At 49.7% G+C, this 18,878-nt stretch overlaps 2 protein-coding genes across 11 annotated transcripts in view; one reads left to right on the top strand and one right to left on the bottom strand.

Moving 5' to 3' along the window:
• The window catches only part of Ppp6r2 (protein phosphatase 6 regulatory subunit 2), a 91,954-nt gene extending 79,035 nt beyond the window's left edge, over positions 1–12,919 (top strand). For 6 of the 7 annotated variants that reach the window (XM_026782486.1, XM_026782485.1, XM_013348834.2 and 3 more), the window contains 13 exons: positions 537–601; positions 2,670–2,785; positions 5,528–5,613; positions 6,059–6,139; positions 6,513–6,610; positions 6,794–6,851; positions 7,160–7,284; positions 7,553–7,716; positions 8,812–8,968; positions 9,062–9,150; positions 9,793–9,988; positions 12,438–12,665; positions 12,756–12,919. In XM_026782486.1, the coding sequence (XP_026638287.1) occupies positions 537–601; positions 2,670–2,785; positions 5,528–5,613; positions 6,059–6,139; positions 6,513–6,610; positions 6,794–6,851; positions 7,160–7,284; positions 7,553–7,716; positions 8,812–8,968; positions 9,062–9,150; positions 9,793–9,988; positions 12,438–12,665; positions 12,756–12,804 (1,512 nt within the window). In that variant the 3' untranslated portion in view covers positions 12,805–12,919. The remainder of the gene's footprint in view (positions 1–536; positions 602–2,669; positions 2,786–5,527; positions 5,614–6,058; positions 6,140–6,512; positions 6,611–6,793; positions 6,852–7,159; positions 7,285–7,552; positions 7,717–8,811; positions 8,969–9,061; positions 9,151–9,792; positions 9,989–12,437; positions 12,666–12,755) is intronic. The other variant, XM_005354355.2, reaches the window with a different exon arrangement.
• Positions 12,920–13,576: 657 nt separating this feature from the next.
• The window catches only part of Sbf1 (SET binding factor 1), a 28,199-nt gene continuing 22,897 nt past the window's right edge, over positions 13,577–18,878 (bottom strand). For all 4 annotated transcript variants that reach the window (XM_005354349.2, XM_005354351.2, XM_005354350.2 and 1 more), the window contains 5 exons: positions 16,688–16,792; positions 16,374–16,585; positions 15,795–15,882; positions 15,582–15,713; positions 13,577–15,494 (listed from right to left, as the gene is read on the bottom strand). In XM_005354349.2, coding sequence (XP_005354406.1) covers positions 15,396–15,494; positions 15,582–15,713; positions 15,795–15,882; positions 16,374–16,585; positions 16,688–16,792 — 636 coding nt within the window. In that variant the 3' untranslated portion in view covers positions 13,577–15,395. The remainder of the gene's footprint in view (positions 15,495–15,581; positions 15,714–15,794; positions 15,883–16,373; positions 16,586–16,687; positions 16,793–18,878) is intronic.

Below are 18,878 nucleotides of genomic sequence, written 5' to 3'. Positions count from 1 at the left end.
AAAAAAAAAAAAAAAAAAAAAGATGTCTTCAGTGTAGTCCACAGTTTATGGTCCAGTGAATAAACAGCCATGAGACAGGTGCCTGCAACGGCAAGAGCTTCTGGGGAACCGAGAGTACTATTCATGGGGGGGGGGCATATAGACCAACAGGGACCCCCAGATAGTGACAGAGAAGGTGTGAGTTGGGATCTATAACACATCACATATACAAGAAAACTACCTGTGTATGGGAAAAGAAAATGCTAAGGGCCCCAGAGAGCTGATGGGAGAGTGGCCAGAGGTGTAGACGGAGGCCCACAGGAGGGGAGGCAGAAGACATTCTAGCGTGATGGAGGAGCATAGACTGTCCTTTACTATATTTACTGGTCTTCATTCTCAGGGCATTCAATAGCATGAGACTTGGAGCCCTTGAGCATCAGTGATGTCATGGCCACAGGGTCTTCAGTGCTGATTTGCCTGCTCACTACCTACAGCACCTAGGAAGCAGTGTGAACCTTGGGCTCCCACTCACACTGCTTGCCGCTCTGCTCTCACAGCTGTTCCAGAAGTGCTGCCTGGTACAAAGGATCCTGGAAGCCTGGGAAGCCAACGACCACACACAGTAAGGACCCCGAGGAACCCCCTTGGTCAGTTAGGGATGTAGGCATGCATCTCACCAGGATGTTGGACACTGCAAGACTCCAGGTTCTGTGTCAGGCATCAGCAGCGTGTAACCTAGATATGTGCCTGAGACTGTTCTGGAAGGGATCCTGCTCCTGGGTGTACAGCAATAAGGGCTGCTCAGGAAGGAGGCTGCAGGAGGCATGGAGAGTCGCATGTTGAGTGATGAATGGCTGGGCCACACACTATAGGTAGGTAACCCTTCCCAACCTATCTTGCTTGGACTGTTTCATTTTGGTATAGTTTTTTTAAGACAGGTTTCTCTTGTGTACCTGTCTGTCCTGGAACTGTCTATGTAGACCAGGCTGACCTTGAACTCACAGAGATCTGCCTGCTTCTGCCACTGAGTGCTGGAATTAAAGGTGTGTGCCACCACCACCCAGGCTTGCTTAGACTTTGTGCACTTATTATCTCATTTTTTAAAAAAGATTTTTTTTTCTCTAATTTTTTTTCCAGTGCCTGGGTCTCATTATATAGCTCTGGCTATCCTGGAATTCACCACATAACCAAACTAGCCTACAACTCAGAGATCCATCTGCTAATTGCCTCCCAAGGGCTGGGATTAAAGGCATGTACCACCACAACTAGTCACTGTTTTGTTTTTTTGAAACAGGGTCTTGCTATAGCCCAGGTTGTCTGGAACTTATAGTACTGCCACCTCAGCTTCCCATGTGCTGGCTGCAGACATTCTTATCTTTTTTATTTTAAAATTATTATTTTTTTTTTTTTTTTTTTTTTTTTTTTTTGGTTTTTCGAGACAGGGTTTCTCTGTGGCTTTGGAGCCTGTCCTGGAACTAGCTCTGTAGACCAGGCTGGTCTCGAACTCACAGAGATCCGCTTGCCTCTGCCTCCCGAGTACTGGGATTAAAGGCGTGCGCCACCACTGCCCGGCAAAATTATTATTTTATGTGTGAGGATTTTGCCTCCTGTTTGTGCACTATGGGCGAACGCCTGGTACCCTCAGAGGCTAGATGATGGCATTGGATCCCCTAGAACCAGAGTGATGGTGATTGTGAGCTGCCTTGTGGTGGGAATCAAACCGGGTCCTCTGGAAGAGCAGCCAGTACTCTTTAACTGCTGAGCCATCTCTGTAACCAGTCTGGATCTTACTAAACTCAGATCATACTTTGTCAGAATCACACACAGTGATGCACTTTAGCTTTTCTGCAGCTCCTGTCTGAGCCTTCCCTCTCCTCAGAAACAATGGTTTTCAGAGTCAGTGGCCACCTCATTCGTTTATTGTCTTGCTGAGAACAGGTGGGCTCTAGGCAGTGTTGGGTAGAACTCATGGAAGCCCAGAGGGCTCTAAGAACAGCTGTGTGGCGCACAAGTAGAGGTCAGAGCAGCTCACTTGGTGTGGAGGCCTACTCCATCCCAGCTCCTAGAAACCATGTGCACAGTGCTGCACTGCCTTCTGTCCTGATGCAGTTCCTCTTCCACCACCACTGCTGGAACTTGGGCCAACACTGTGATCTTTGTGCCTCCATCTTGATGTCCGTAAATGGGCCATGAAGTAAGCAGTCTTGTTACTGTTTCTTGGTCTGATGGGGGAGGTGGGGCTGAACTTAATGCATACCAGATGCTCAATAATCAACAGTATTCTAGAGGAGGGGCTGTCGCTCAGGCACTGACTGGTCAGATACCCCTGAAGTTAACCTGGAGTGACAGCCACAAAGAAGCCAAATGCTTAGGCTACAGGTGACAGTGGAAGTGAGCTTCAGAAATCCTATTACTTGACCCTCCCAGCAAGAAGTTGGGCAGATGGGCTGGAGAAATGGCTCAGTGGTTTAAGAGCATTGCCTGCTCTTCCAAAGGTCCTGAGTTCAAATCCCAGCAACCACATGGTGGCTCACAACCATCTGTAATGAGGTCTGGTGCCCTCTTTTAACCTATAGATATACACACAGACAGAATATTGTATACATAATAAATAAATAAATATTTAAAAAAAAAAGAAGTTGGGCAGAGCTGGACTGAGTGACCACCTTGATAGTTCATTTCACTTTCAGGGCAGCAGGTGGCATGAGACGCGGGAATATGGGTCACCTCACAAGGATCGCCAATGCAGTTGTACAGAACCTGGAGCAGGGCCCAGTGCAGACCCATATCAGTGAAGTCATCCGAGGTGAGCCCACTACTTTCCTCTCCTTCTGCCCTCTGTCACTAGCAGTGATAACTACACTGATATGGAACAAACCATGCAGCCTTCTCTGTCATCTTCTCAGAGTAAGCCGAGTGTTCTCTTCATGGAGCAGGCATTGTAGAGCACAGGGATTCAGCCTGTCACGGACAGTTCATGGCTCCAGTGCTGAACTTAGAAGCCAAGAACCAATCACCAGGCTCTCTTTTGCTCATGAGCTGCTCAGAGCTGTACCTTCATTAGAGATCCTGGCCCACCTTCCTGCTTTTGTTTTTAACTTAGGCAATTTGGAGGACCTTCCTAGTATGCATATCTGGAGGCCATCAGTGTAGGTGATATCCTGCCCCTAGAAGCAGGTTGTGGGCACCAAGACTGGAACCCTGAGCCCTACAGGATGGGCAGTACCATTCTGGGCCCAATCAGAACAACAGAGCCCCTGCCCTCTGCCATGGTGTCACTGCTCTGTGCCCCCTCACGCATAACTCTCAAACAGGGCGCTTCTTCCCAATCCTTTCATGGCCTGAACACAGTTTGGCTCTGTGACCACACTCTCACCCTTATGCCATATGCTCTGTTATTTGATGTAAGTGTACGAGTGAGGGGAGAACTGGGTGAGGGAAAGAGAGATTGTGGGCAAGCCTCCTGAATAGGGTATACCAGATCCTCTGCAGCCTGGCCAGAACTGACAGGCAGGGAGCCTCTGAGATGTCTAGGAACTAGTTTGTGCACGGACTTGAGTTAATTCTTTTTTTTATTTTTATTTTTTTGAGGGGATGGGGGGATTGAGACAGGGTTTCTCTGTGGCTTTGGAGCCTCTCCTGGAACCAGCTCTTGTAGACCAGACTGGCCTCTAACTCACAAAGATCCACCTGTCTCTGTCTTCTGAGTGCTGCACCACCACTGCCCGGCTTGAGTTAATTCTTTTTTTTTTCTGTCACTTTTATTTTTTTTAATATTTATTTATTTATTATGTATACAATATTCTGTCTGTGTGTATGCCTGAAGACCAGAAGAGGACACCAGACCCCATTACAGATGGTTGTGAGCCACCATGTGGTTGCTGGGAATTGAACTCAGGACCTTTGGAAGAGCAGGCAATGCTCTTAACCTCTGAGCCATCTCTCCAGCGCCCTATTATTTTTTTTTATTGAAAAAAATTTCCGCCTACTCCCAGCCTCCCATTTCCCTCCCACTCCTCTCCCCCTCCCTCTCCAGTCCATAGAGCAGTCAGGGTTCCCTGCCCTGTGGAAAGTCCAAGGTCCTCCCCCTTCCATCCAGGTCTAGGAAGGTGAGAACATCCAAACTGGCTAGGCTCCCACAAAGCCAGAACATGAAGTAGGATCAAAACCCAGTGCCATTGTCCTTGGCTTCTCATCAGCCCTCATTGTCCGTCATGATCAGAGAGTCCAGTTTTATCCCATGCTTTTTTCAGTCCCAGTCCAGCTGACCTTGGTGAGCTCCCAATAGATCAGCCCCACTGTCTCAGTGGGTGGGTGCACCCCTCGCGGTCCTGACTTCCTTGAGTTAATTCTTGATCAGGGCCCTGAGCTGGCTGGTGGGGAGCTGTCTTAGGAAGGTGAAAAGATATTTTTACTGTACTAGCGATAACTATGGGTCCTGTGCACATTGTGGCTGAGGAGGGACAAGCTCCTTGTTCAGCCTCATGGTCCCTTTGTGCTGTATCTCCCCACCAAGTATGGAGTAAGAAAGTTCCAGGTGGTCCTCCCCATGACCCAGGACCAGAGGAATTTCTTTCTCTATGGTATTTCAGGCCACCTGCCTGTCCACCTTCTTCCTAGTTATACTTCAGTAGTCCCTGGTGAAGTTGAATTTGCTGGTCCATCATCACACATGATGAGAAGCAGCAGGGCAGAAGAGTGAGCAAGCCAGGGGTGGCTCCCTTGTAAGTAGAAGGGAAAAACAAAGGGGCTTGGAGCCCAGGACAGAACAGTTTAGGGAGGTGAGGAGTGAGCAGAAAGTTCTTGTTTCCAGATCAGGCACAGGCTGTAGACCTGTGACTGATTCAGGGCTACTAGGAAGGCTGCTTCCTTAGATCTTTAGGTAAACATACAACAGCAGGCAGACTCAAAACTTTCATGCCACCAGGTGTGATGGCATATGCTTTTAATCCCAGTACTTGGGAGGCAGAGACAGGTAGATCTCTAGGGCAGCCAGAATTATATGATGAAACCCTGTCTCAAAAAAACAAAATAAACTGGGCAGTGGTGACTCACGCCTTTAATCTCAGCACTAGGGAGGTAAAGGCAGGTAGATCTCTGAGTTCAAGGCCAGCCTGGTCTACAGATTGAATTCCAAGATAGCCAGGACTACACAGAGAAAAAACCCTGTCTTGAAAAAAATAAGCAAACTTCAATAAAGCATATAAAATGTAAAAAAAAAAAAGAAAGAAAAAATAAGCAAGCAACCAACTAACCAGACAAACAAACAAATATATTGTCAATGTACTAAATTTATTTTTATGAATCTCAAATAAATAAATAAATACATACATAAATACATAAATAAAGCAACAGAACTCTTCTGCCACTGAAACCTCTGTAAAACATTGCCCTGCTCAGGGTTGCTATAGTCTCAGGCCCTGCAGGACATCTGCCTTCTCCTTCGCTGTATTAGGTTTACTTCCCATCTGCAGCCACTGTTTGCCTGATAGGGCTCCTCTGTCTACAGCCAAAGACTTACACTTACGAGGTAGCACTTACCTTGCAGGGCTCCCTGCAGATTGCCGTGGTCGCTGGGAGAGCTTTGTGGAAGAGACTCTGATGGAGACCAACCGCAGGAACACTGTGGACCTGGTGAGGAAGCTGGGGCTACTTCCATGGCACAGCTGCAGCTAAGACCACTGACAGTCCCATGTGCCCCACTCTGCAGCACAGGTGGGGAGGAAAGCACAAGGGCAGCACTGAACTGGGCATGCAGCCCAGCCTTTGGCCTGCAGGGTCACAGCAGAGCTGGCTCCCTGAGGATCTCTTCATCTGTTCCCTCCCACAGCTAGAGCTTATTTGTGAAGGACTCTTTATGCTTGGGACCCAGGATATTACCTGGGTCAGGGAGACTGGGCTTTCTTTCATGGGGCTTTGACCTCACTTGGCATCTCTGCAGTAAGCTGCACAGGCCCACAAGTACCAGGGGGCTGGTGGTGTGGGAGGGTGCTGGGGGTGGGGCCTGGGGCTCTGGCTGGACTGGACAGGGTGGGGTCTGGCTAGCTCACGTGCCCACCCCATCTGGCCTGTGTTTTAGGTGAGCACTCACCACCTTCACTCCTCAAGTGAGGACGAGGACATTGAGGGTACTTTCCCTAACGAGCTGTCCCTTCAGCAGGTGAGGGCATGGCCGGCACTCTGCACCCTGCCGGGCCCTTCTGGAGCCTGTGTCCTTAGTAGTGCTTAGTTTCCATGACACTGCATAGCAAAAAGAGAAAAGTAACTCATCCCCAAGCATATATGGGGGAGAGGGAGGCCTGGGGGGACACCCCCAAAGTCACATCACTTTGGTGAGACTCCTGGGGACACTGAGCTTGAGAGTTGAGTAAGGAGGTGTTCTTCTGTACACAACTGCTCAACCACTCTGAATGTTCAGCCTACGGGAAAATTCACTGCCTGCTTTGCCAGAGCTCCTGAGCACTAGAGCTGTGGGTTCCAAGGAGCAGCCTCCAGGGCTCAGCTTGCTCTGTAACAGCATCCTCTCCTCCCAGGCCTTCTCTGAGTACCAGATCCAGCAGATGACAGCCAACTTTGTGGATCAGTTTGGCTTCAATGATGAGGAATTTGCAGACCAGGATGACAACATCAAGTGAGTGCAGATAGCATGAAGGCCTGTTCTCTAGGCTAGTGATTTCTCTTCCCTAAGTTCCCAGTGATCTTGCCAGCAATGGGGTCTACTGTCCCTGAGGAGGTAGTGAATGTCCCACCTACTGTCTGAGGGCAACCAGGCCCACTGGACCAGAGGAGGTACTGAGGGACCTTGTTCTTGCAGTGCCCCATTTGACCGGATTGCAGAGATCAACTTCAACGTTGAAGCCGATGAGGACAGTGTAAGTGATGGGCTCCTGCAGGGTTACAGGGCTTAGCATCATTTTATTCCCCTTGCTCAGATAGCTCAGGCTATGCCCACAACTTGGTCCTTATCACAGATGGATGGGACCATGGGGCCCCTGGCCAGTCTATTTGTATGTCAGGACTGGGAGGCATCCCCCCATGGGAGCTGAGACCAGAACTTCCTCCCTTCCTCCTCCCATACTGTCTGTCAGCCTTGTTCTGTGAGCTAAGCCCCTCTGGGAGCTATCTGGAACCCAGGCTTTCCCAGGTTCTCTGGAAACCAGCTCTTTATTCCATCTTACAGCCTAGTGCGGCTCTGTTTGAAGCCTGCTGCAGTGATCGAATCCAGCCCTTCGATGATGATGAGGAAGAAGACATCTGGGAGGATGAGGAGACTCGATGCACTGCCCGGGTGATGGCCAGAGCCAGGTGTGGGGTTCACCCATTCTCCCAAAGTCTCCACCAGTGAGGAGCAAGCACAAGATTAAGCACTGGATATCCAGCTTCTATTAAAGTTCTTGGACACCCAGAGAGGCGGGGACCCTTCTTGCAGAGACCAGAAGCTGGTGGGAGCCAAGCAGTGCTTATCTGTATACCTTGTGTCCAACCTTCCCTGGCCCCAATTCCTAAGCTATCATGGGCTCTCCAGTGTCTAGCCAAGGCTCACCAGGCATCTACTACCTTTGTGTCTGCCCAGGTTTGGAGCCCCTCATGTTTTAGAAAATTACTCAAAGAATGCCCTGGAACATGGAGGCCAGGACAGGAAGGCTGGCTTAGCAGCAGCTAGGAATATTCCTGGATTGGCCACTCCTTCATCTCCTACACAGAAAGAAGGTCCTCGCTCAGAGAGTGATTCAGAAGGTAGTATCCAGCAAGGGACATGGGTATTGGGGACATGATTTGACTTGTATATCTTATGAGCTCCCTTTGGAGCCAGTGTGTCTAGCTGTCAGTGACCTACTTCCCCATTTACACGTGGTTTCATTAAATGTTCTGGGAGGTCTGATCATCATGGGTGGGGTTCTGCTCTACAATGAATCAAGAGCAAAGTGTTCTTACTCTCTTCTGTTGTGGTACCTGCATCTGCATTTGCACAGCTGGTATCTATTGTCATTTTAGGGAAGGCAAAAAGGCATACCCCTATGTAATCTGTATGCTGTTGCTTGCCACCCCTTGGATGTACTCAGTAGCATAACCTATCCCATGTACTACCTCTTAAGAGACCCCTTGTTGGGTGATGATGGTGTGTGCCTTTAATTCCAGCACTCAGGAGGCAGAGGCAGGCAGATCTTTGTGAGTTTGAGGCCAGACTGGTCTACAGAGTGAGTTCCAGGACAGCCAAGATGATACAGAGAAACCCTATCTTGAAAAATCAGAGAGAGAGATCCTTTTTATTGCTTCTGCTTTGGGGTGCTGAGATACTCAGGACACGGGCAAGAACCAGCTTTCTGAAGCCAGCTGGAATTTCCAGCAATTTAGCTGGGGCTGACAAGAAGCTGCAAGAACACCTCATCCAGTCTAAGGTTAAGGAGAGAGCAGAGTGCACGTGACCTTGGTTGGGACAGGTGGGACAGTACCTTCTTTGTACCATCAGCTTTCCCGGAGGCCAGATGGGACCTTACAGGTACCTGTGAAGCACGGCATCAGCAAGCACTGATGCCTATACATGTGCTCTGTTGTAGTGGATAATGTATCAGGACCCCGGAGGCCCTCACACCCAAATGTCCCAGGGTCTGAGGCCATACTACCCACTGCAAAGGGCCAGTAGGCACCAGCTAGAGAGCCCTGTCATCTCTGACACTTCAGAAAGGGCTCCTCTGGAGTTTCTTAACTGGGAGCATCTTGTCTCCCTGCTGAGCTGTTGATCCCTCTACCCATCTCCATATGATGCTGCTTCTCCCTTGTCTATCATATACTAGCCCTGTCTGTTCTTGACTGTTGTCTCTCCCCCGGCAGGTACTACATGGACAGCAGTTTTTGATGAGCCAGTGAACCCGATGTCTGCAGCCCCAGGAGCTGCGAGGGATGTGGGTTCTAGTATATGGGCAGCTGGTCCCTCAGCTCCAGAGGAGAAAGGCTGGGCCAAATTCACCGACTTCCAGCCTTTCTGCTGGTAACAAACACATCAGCATATAGAGCTATGCCTGTTGGGTGTCAGGACCAATGTTGCCCCATGGGTTCAGTTTGTCCCTATCTTCTTTTGTAGCTCTGAGTCAGGGCCCCGGTGCAGCTCTCCTGTGGATATGGACCACAGCCATGCCGAGGGTGGCCAGAGTCCAGGCCCAGAGAAAGCCTGTGAGTAGCAGCAGCTCAGACACTTGCCTTGTTTAGTTCTGGGGCTCAATGTAAGGCCAGATCACCTTGGGAAAGTGGGAAGTAGTCAAGGTCCCAGGTGTGACCATGCCTTTGTGGTATCGGGGTCCATACATACTTGCGGAATTTGAATTGTTATGTCTAAATGGAGGTCTTCAAGCTTTAGGGGTACAGGACAGGGCAACATGGCCATTAGACTGCCCTCAGAGCCTGGTGTGATCAGGCTGCACCACCCCGGTCTGAACCCATCTGCATCCTTGAGGCATACTGTCAAGTATGTAGATGAGTCATTGTTGGAAAGCCAGTATGGAACTTGATCAAAAAGTCCTTGGCCTCCATCCCCTTCTTCCTTGGCAACTAGACCAGGTTAGAGAGGGAGGGTGATGGCAGTCTCCTGAAGTGTCTTCCGCCTCTGAGAACAGCACACATATACCCTATCTTGTGGAGGGGGGTACACAGCAATTCGTGTGGTTCCTGTGAACATGCAGATGCACACGTGTAACACTCGTTTCTGCCTCTCATATTTCACCTGGTACATGCAAATTTGGGATCCCTCAAGCCATGGTAGCTGTGCCCTCTGGCCCCTCTGCCCTCACAAATATCGCAGGGTTCCTTCTTTTGCAGCTGGTCCTACCTCGCCTTGTACCTGGAATGTGTGTGTCACCCGGAAGGCCCCACTGGTAGCCTCTGACAGCAGCTCCTCTGGGGGATCTGACAGTGAAGATGACGAGAAGGCAGCTGGTGCTGTGGAAGCCATGCGCACAGGTCATGGTGGGAAAGCCCCCCCACTACCCAGGACAGAGGAAGCTGCTGCCAGCAGGTGTGAAGGGAATGGCAAGTTAGCCTGGGGGCCCAGTGAATACTGTGTGGCTTATACTCTTTCCTATAACTACTATCTAAGAGCCGGGCTCAGTTGCCAGATCTCAGGTCTCTGAGAACAAGTGGCAGCTAAGCTGGAATCCCTTGCTGCTGCCCCAGTGGCTAATGAGCCTGTGAAGCAGCCATCTCTAGAAAAGACAATGCCTCTTTACTATGGGGAAGGCTGGACATAGTGCATGCTTTCTGTTTTAAGTGATTCATAATAGAAGACAGAACCTGGATTCCCAAGAGCTTGCCAAAAACTTGAAAGGACAGCCTCCACTACAGAGGCCAGTTAGAAAAAAAACTGGTTTTCAGGCTCTGGGTTGCTTCAGACAGTGGAGGAAAGGCCTGCAGCCCTTAACTTTCTATATGGCAAGCTCATGACTCTGGAGCTGGCCAGCCCTCCTCTGCTGGTCCTTTGTGGTAGGGCATGTGTGGACTCCAGTCAGGTGCCCTGTACACTCACACAGTAGGATAAAGCATTTCTTAGGGTTGTAGTCTGAGCCCTGGCTGGGAGGTAGAAGCAGGTGTCAAGCCAAAGTTTCCTTGAAGTGTCTGAAGAAAAGACTGTCATAGCCTCCTTACAAAGAGGCCAGCCTCTCCAGCAAACCCAGTCTAGGGGCTTTTGTTTTTTAAAGATTTATTTATTATGTATACAGTATTCTGCCTGCATGGATGCCTGTAGGCCAGAAGAGGGCACCAGATCTCATTACAGATGGCTGTGAGCTACCATGTGGTTGTTGGGAATTAAACTCAGGACCTCTGGAAGAGTGCCAGTGCTCTTAATCTCTGACCACCCCCACCCCCTTTTTTTCCCGTTTTGAGTGGTTAAGATGAGAAGATAGGACCAAGGTGTCCCAGGAGTTGGCTCACTGGGGTCCACCAATGAACTGATGTGCCTCCTGGCATTTAGGGGCTAGTGTGACGGGAGCATAGGAGCTGCCTATTGACCAGGATACTGGAAATGGCTTGCAGCTGTACAAAGGCCCTGAGGCAGAACCTCCACCCTAAGTTCAGGGTGCAGTGGAGGAAGTCCCCATTTTGAACCCTACCGGGAGACAAGTTACTCATCTCACAAGACTCTTGACCTTAGCCCCGTATGTGGAAGGATTTTGTATCTGCTCTGAATATTACCCATGTACTTTCCAGTCTTGTCCCTGTCTACACTTCTTCCAAGGTTGGCTTGTACCTGACAGTTGGGCACCAGCCAGACTGCCTACCTAGCACAAGTCCACCATAATGCATTCAAGCTGTAGATCTTAGCAGCCCTGCCTACTCCTCCTCTACAAGCACAGAGGGCCCTGCCCACCACCCTGTGTGGTTCTAGGGGGCCCTCTGATTTGGGGGCTTAAATGTTTCCCTCAGAAAAGCTGGGAGCTCAACCAGCTGGAATCTGTGGTTGGTATAGCAGTGGTTCTCAACCTTTCCCACTGCTGTGACCCTTCAGTATAGTTTCTCATGTTGTGGTGACCCCAACCACCACAAAATGTTTTCATAACTATAATTTTGCCATTGTTATAAAGTATAATTCTAAAGGGGTCATGGCCCACAGGTTGAGAACCACTGTGTCCGGGTTGGGTTCATAGTCACATATTCTGTGCCCACAGCCCCTTAGCTGTGTATGTCCAAAGCTCATTGAGCCCCCGACCCAATATTCTAAAAAGCCCCAGGCAAGACATAACCCTAAAGCCAACACCATACTAAGCTTTGCGGAAAAGTAGAGCCAAGACTTGGAGAGGGGCTCACACGGTCAAGTGTGACGAGATTAACTAAGAGGACAACCTAGTCTGGAGCTCCCTCCTCCTCCCTTGCCCTGCATCTCATCTGAGCACCCCTGCCTGGGAAAGAACTAGAGATCTTTGCTCTGCAGGCCAGTGGATCCATCTGCTACTTGTGGCTAGACTAGCCTGACCTTGGGTATGAAGACCTTTAGTGCCTATAAGTCCCTCCCCCAACTCTACCCCCACTTTCTAAAGAAGTCTTACTTTATAGCTCTGGCTGGTCTCAAACTCAGTGACCTGCTTGCCTGTGCCTCCTAAGTGCAGGGCTAAAGTCATGCACCACCATGTCCAGCCCTCTGGGAGCCTTTCGATAGAGTAAAGGTGGAGTTGAATTTAAGCAGAAACATTGGGGACTTCAGTAAACAAAGCTCCACAACTGTCAGGATTTGAGTGCTGCTTGTAGGGAGGACTGAGGTCACCGGAGTCATGTTCCTTGGCCCACTGTTTGGGACTCAGAGCCACCTGGCTGTAGCTCCTCAGTCACCCCAGAGGAAAGGGGCAGAAAGGAGCTGTGTGTGCTGCTCCCATGCCCTTTGCTGGATCAAGCCACTTTACCAGTTATTGGGTATATGACACAGGCAGCAATGAAGTTGGGACACCCATAACTGAAGCCTATCTGCCACACAGGACTGAGTGTACGGACAGCACCGTGTTAGCCCCTGCCTGCCCTGCACCTCCAGAAGTGACCATCAGTCCCGCTGTGGCCACCACAGCACCAAGCAAGGCAGGTCCTCCCGCAGCCACCGCAGTTGTCTCTTCCTCAGTGGCTATTGCAGTGCCCCCAGGGCCGGTCATGGCGGTAACCACAGCAGCCCCAGCCATAGTTGCCACCCAGGAGACAATGACAAAGGACAGGTGAGTAGGTTGGCCAAAGAGGGTAGGGTGGGATTGGATGAACACCAAGAGCCCACATGCTTCCAACTCTGCCGTTCCCCATTTATGCAGGAAGACAGATGCCCTGCCAGAAGGAGCTGCCTTAAATGGTCCTGTGTAACTGCTGCCACCAGCTATGGCCCGCCCTGGTCAGGCTGCTTCCTTTATCAAGAAAACTACCTGGTGATGCAATTTTTTTTAATTTAAAATAAATGCTGCATTTGGTAAAGCTGGCAGTTGGAACCAGTTGGATGACCCAACTCCCATCTCTCCTGCCTGCCCTTGGTCCTACTGGAAGACAGGGTGCTCCTGGCCACCCCCAGGTCCAGCCCTTGGTACGGCAATGAAGTCCCTGACATGCAGCTTCCACCTGCAGGAGTTGGGAAGGGAACAAGATCCTGAGGTGCCAGCATGATCAGATGGGCAGGAAGGGTGTGGATCTACAGGCTCTGGTTTCACCTGTATTTTTTAATGAACGCATGGAGGAAAAGCCGTTTTTTGCACTTTGTACCCAGCTATACAGTACAGGGTCTCCCTTGGCTCAGGGCAGATACAAAGGCCTGAGTTGGAGAGACCTGATCCCCACAAATGCATGGGGATCTGGCACTAGTTTGACCACCTAAGGTCAAACCCCAGTTCTAGCTGCCCAGGGTTCCTGGGAGCTGGCACTGAATCAGGCTGCAAATTTTGACTGCCTTAAAAACAAAAGACCCTCTGGACCAGATGGGGTTGTCTCTGTGATCAGCAGGGCAGACTGGCACACTGGAATGGGTGGTTAGAGGTGCCTGGTAGTAGCCAACATCAGCCATGTAAGAGTGAACACAACAGGGCACTGGGAGGCTGAGACAGGGCAGGCCCAGATTGTCCAGGAAGAGTCTCAAAGTCTATGTTGACTTTTTTTTTTTTTTTTAATGTTCTGACCTTCTGACAGGGCATCCAATCCCCAATAAAAAGTATCATTCTTACTGAAAAACTGTGTATTGTTAAGCTGCAGATGTTCAGCCCAGCCTCTGTGGACACCCTTGCTATCCCAAATTCATTCACAGTAGTTGGGTCTCATGTTGAAACAGAAATGAAAAGCTCTACCTGAACAGTCAGACTTAACGACATCCATTTTCTCAAGGCTTCCCCAACCCAACCCCAGGCTCATCCTGGAAGTAAGTGACTCAGCCCCAAGGGTCACATTTCTCCCTCTTCAGCAGCCCCTTCACGTCTGTCTTCAATGGGCCCTGTGGCTCTCCACCAGCATTCACCTGCTCAGGTAGTAGTAGTAGTGTCTCAGATGCGCCCCCATTTCTGTTTTGAAACCTGAAATGTGCAAAAAAGCAGGGCCTTTCCTCCCCAGAATGTGTCCTACTGATAGATGTCCTGAATCCTGGTCCAACTCAGTTCCAGGGAAGAACTAAGATATCCCATGCCCAGCTGTGGGGAATAGAAGTCGTGATGATACAGCACCAGAGCTCATGGGGGCTCAAAGTCACTGGTGGCTTCAACATCCCACCACACAAGGGTCACGCTTCTGGCATCTTCATGGGTCTTCCCCTTTTGCACCTGCTGCTCACCCCTCCACCTTACAGACAGGCAGGGTCCAGATCACCAGTGGTTAGCCCTCAACACCAACAGCCATCCTGGGACATTTCTCCAATCTCTGCAGCACCCATACCTCTCTGCCCACCTCCTTCCCCAGCCCTGGCTGCAAGTACATGGCTAATGATGTCTGGTTTTGGTGGGGATCACAGGCAAGTAGGAAAGGAGAGTAGTAACAAGCCCAGCAATAAAAATCATCAACACAATGTCCTGAGATGGGATGGTCAGGGACCTCCATGGTAACCCCAGAGGAGAAAGAGTAGGCATAGACGGCATAAGACCCATGATCTGCGACCTATAGATCACTATGGGTGTTGCCTCTTAGCCACATTTCTGCTTTCCCAGCTGCCTTGAAGACCTTTTCTCCCTATGAGCCCATGTTCCTTTCTGTCCCAGGTGTATGGCCTTTGTCCTTAGGCTTCAGAATAGTTTTCCAAAGTCTTTCACTCTCCCTCTACAATACCCCGAGCCTCCTTGATGTCAACTGATGCTCCAGAGCTATTTGGGTAGGAAAGACAGCTTTCTTCTCTGGCATGGAGGCCTACAGAAATTGGGTGGCCAAGCACTAGCAAGGGTGTCATGAGGTCCCCTCCTTGCAGCAAAGCTGCTCATGACCACAGGACCTTGGAGGAAGATGGACTCAGGTTCCAGAAGAGGCTTACGAGAAAGATGGCAACCCTCTGCCCACTCAGCAACCTTTTGCCCATTCAGAAAACCCCAAGGTTGGGACAGAGGAGCCTCTGTGGGCAGACCCACGACACACTGGCTGATGCAGGTACAGGAGCGTGTCGTTAGTTCTCTTTATATAGACTCTGGTTCTAGAAACAACAGCACAGCCAGCCGGCCAGGGCCAGCACACTGATGGGCTGGGAAGGGTGGACTATTTACAAGCCCAATGCAGGGCTGTACCATGGCCGCGTCCCTAAACGGCTCAGCCATGACACCACAATAAGTTAGAGCTGGCCAGGTGGGGCGGGGTGGGGGCTGTACACACAAGTGCTGGGGGGCTCAGGGCCTCAAATACTGTCGAGGGCCGGGGCTGTAAACATGGCCGGGGCGGCCCTGCCCACCCCTAGTGGTCTGTAACGACTGGAAGCAGAGCAGCCCGGGCAGGGCCGGGAGGGGTCAGGCATCCGACAGGCAGCTCTGGATCCGGTCCACCCACTGCTGGGCCGAGGGTACATCCTGGGCACAGAAGTTGTAAACGCGACGTGTTGTCTTCACCTGGGAAGAGCAGGTTACTGACTCCACAGACCCCACAACTCCAAGCCCCTTGCCCCAGGTGTTCCCCACCCCTTGGCAGAGGCTCACATCAAAGAAGGCCTTCTCATCAACAGTCTTAGGGGCACCTATGGTGGGTGTGCCAGGTGCCACAGCTTCCACCTCTGCCAGGTCAATGACACCCTTGCATTCTGTGTCCACTCGGTGGTCATAATAACGCAGCTAGGGTGAGGAGTAAGAGGCACAGAGTTAGGACAGGCCTATCTTCCATGGTTTCCCTTGTCCCTGCCACTCATTACTCACCTGGTGTTTGGTCTTGTCTAGGACAAACCAACGGGCCTTCCAGGGCTTCATGAAGGCTCCTTTCTTGTAGAGAGTGCCCTCATAGGACCTGCATTTATAGAATCAGGGCTGAATTAACTCTCAGGTGGGGACTACCTCTAAAAGTTAGATGATGGGTCAGTCCCTCTATAGTCATCATGTGACAGACGCTGGGCCCAAACACCAGAACTTTAAGCAGCCGCATGAGACACATAACACTGCCCATCCCCAAAGAGAAGGAGGAGAAAGAGTCAAATCTATGGAGGTAACCGGAGTAAAATGACCCTTCCAGGCTCAGGGTAGAACGGATCTTGCCTGGCCCCAGTTTCATCTGGTGGTCTTACGGGTACCCTTAGCTCCAGCTCAGCCCTCCTATAGTCACCAGTTCTACAACCCAAACTTCTGATGTTGACCTCTGCTTAGGCAACTGTCATAGCTTCTACAAGTCCTTCTACCTAAAGAAAATACTAAAGCTCCCCAAAGAACCTAGCCCCACTAGAAAGTCATGCATGGGTCCCAGTCCAGAAGTAGCTCTGTAGCAGAAGGAGATGCCTCTCACACCTGTTCTCACTTTCAGCTGTCTGGAATTGGCTGTACAGGGTGCTGGTGCTCCGTCGGGCAGCCTGACGAGAGCTGGATGTGGTTGAGCCGCTACTCTGGTCACTGTCCAGGCTGAGGCTCAGAGTAGAGCCCACAGGTCCCTCCTGTAGATACACACCTAATGACCGGCGGTGGTGGGGCACAGTAGACACCAGTAGTGAGCTAGGGGTACCCTGGAGGAAGCAAGAATGGAGTTTTATCAAGGCTGACCAGCCTCCTGGCAACACACATACTTGGTGTTCCTCGGCCCAGCCTACCATCCCCACCCCACTCACACGTCCATCTTGCCGGCCCTCAAGGCGCTGCGCAGCCTTTACCCGGTCCCAGGTATCTTTCCAGCGTTCAGGTCGGCCTAGCTCTGTCTCCAACCGCTGCAGCTCCTGGGGAGAATTAGTGAACAAAAAGAACATCCAGGAGCTGGAAAGATAGCTCAGCAGTTTAGAACACTTGTTCTTAGAAAGGAGCTGGGTTTGATGCCCAGTATCTATATGGTGGTCACAACTATCTGTGGTTCCAGGGATCCAATAGGTAGCTCTAGGAGATTCGACACCCTCTTCTGACCTTTGTAGGTACCAGGTATAAGTACGGTACATATACATGCACGCAGGCAAAACAATCATACACATAAGAATTTTTTTTAATCTAAAAAATATTTTAAAATGAAACAAAGAACAGTAAAAAACTCCAGACTGGGAGGGCACAATGGCTTACCCAGTAAAGGTGTTTGTCACCAAGCCTGTCAGCTGAAGGACGCACATGATGGAATTTGAGAACTGACTCCTAAAAGCTGACGCTGACCTTCTGCCCGCACACTAAATAAGTAAATGTAAGCCGGGCACTCAGGAGGCAGATACAGGCTAATCTCTGTGAGTTACAGGCCAACCAGGGCTCTACAGCAAGATCCTATCTCAAAAGATAAAAATAAAAATGGTATTATATAGTTCACAAGGATATGAATAAACACTGATTTTAGTGTAAGTGATGCACGCCAGAAAACAATATAATGATATCTTTTTTTTTTTTTTTTGGTTTTTCGAGACAGGGTTTCTCTGTGGCTTTGGAGCCTGTCCTGGCACTAGCTCTGTAGACCAGGCTGGTCTCGAACTCAACAGAGATCCGCGTGCCTCTGCCTCCCGAGTGCTGGGATTAAAGGAATATAATGATATCTTAAAACAGAGTGTAGTGTGTAGGTTTAATCAGTAGTCTCTCAGTGGGGGTGGGGGATAGAGTGGGAGCTTGAATGTAAAAAGTTGCCACATCTGAATTGTGTCTTTAGAGAAAATGCCCTTTAAAAACAGCGACATTTGGGCTAAGTGTAGTAGAGTTCAGTGGGAGAGCACTTGCTTCCCACACACTCAATATCCAGCACCACTAAGTAACTAAAAGGAGAAAGGAGTGGGAAGCAGGTAGGCAAAACCAGGCATTGTGTTTCTTTCCCATGTAGTTCTAGCTACCTGAGAGGTTAAAATAAAAAGAGGGATCACTTGAGCCCAGGAGTTCAAGGTCAGCCTAGGGAAACACAGCAGTGCCCCCTCTTAAAAACCAATGAGAGTTAAGGTGGTAGTTTACAAATGCAACCCTTAAACTAGAGAGGCTGAAGCAAAAGGATCAGGAAGGAGTTCAAGGCCCTCTTTAGCTACCAGACCTGTCTGAAAGAGTAAAATAGTGGAGCACAGTGGCATCTGTTTTAGTTCCATACCTCAGAGCCAACCTGGAATAAAGTGTGAGCTCCAGGTCAACTTGGGCTAGAATGAGACCCTGCCTCAAAACCAACAAACCAAAATAACAGCAAACAGTCTAGATAGATGATAGGTAGATAGATGATAGACAGACGGACGGACGGACGGACGGACGGACAGGCAGGCAGGCAGGCAGGATAAGGTATGTAAACAGCCGTGTACCTTGTATGCACACGGCTCAGAGGCAGAGCACTTCCCATGTACATACAGGGTACTGGACCTGATTCACTCATCTACAACACCACCAAAAGGAAAGGAGGGGTAGGGGACATTTTCAGACAAAAAAAGAAGTTTGAGGGAATGTATGACCAGCAAATCTTTATTATGGGAAATACTATAAGTTTTTAAGACTGAAAGGAACTGGTATTAGACTAGATACAAACAGAAAAAAAGTGATTATTAGAAGCTAGACCGGAATATGCCTGCTCTTCCAGCTACTGAGGAGACTGAGAGAGAAGAATCTCAAACTGTAGCCAGCTAGAACAACTTAGACCTTGTCTCAAAATTAAAAAAAAGAAAACTCAAGTTATAGTTATACCTCAGTTGGTAGAGCACTTGTCTAGCATATATAAGGTTCTGGGTTCAATTCTCAGCACTGGAAAAGAGAGGAGAGGAGAGAAAAGAAAAGATACTGGGAATGTCAAAAAAAAATAGCTTTTCTCTCATTTTAAAAACAAAGTTAACAAAATAAAGTATTATGTGCATTGACGCCATAGAAAAGTTTTTT

The sequence above is a fragment of the Microtus ochrogaster genome, chromosome 15 (genome assembly GCF_000317375.1).
Source record: "Microtus ochrogaster isolate Prairie Vole_2 chromosome 15, MicOch1.0, whole genome shotgun sequence".
In the NCBI taxonomy this organism is placed as follows: Eukaryota; Metazoa; Chordata; class Mammalia; order Rodentia; family Cricetidae; genus Microtus; species Microtus ochrogaster.
The sequence above is the reverse complement of the archived record's forward strand: the minus strand, read 5'-3'. Positions and strand labels throughout refer to the sequence as shown.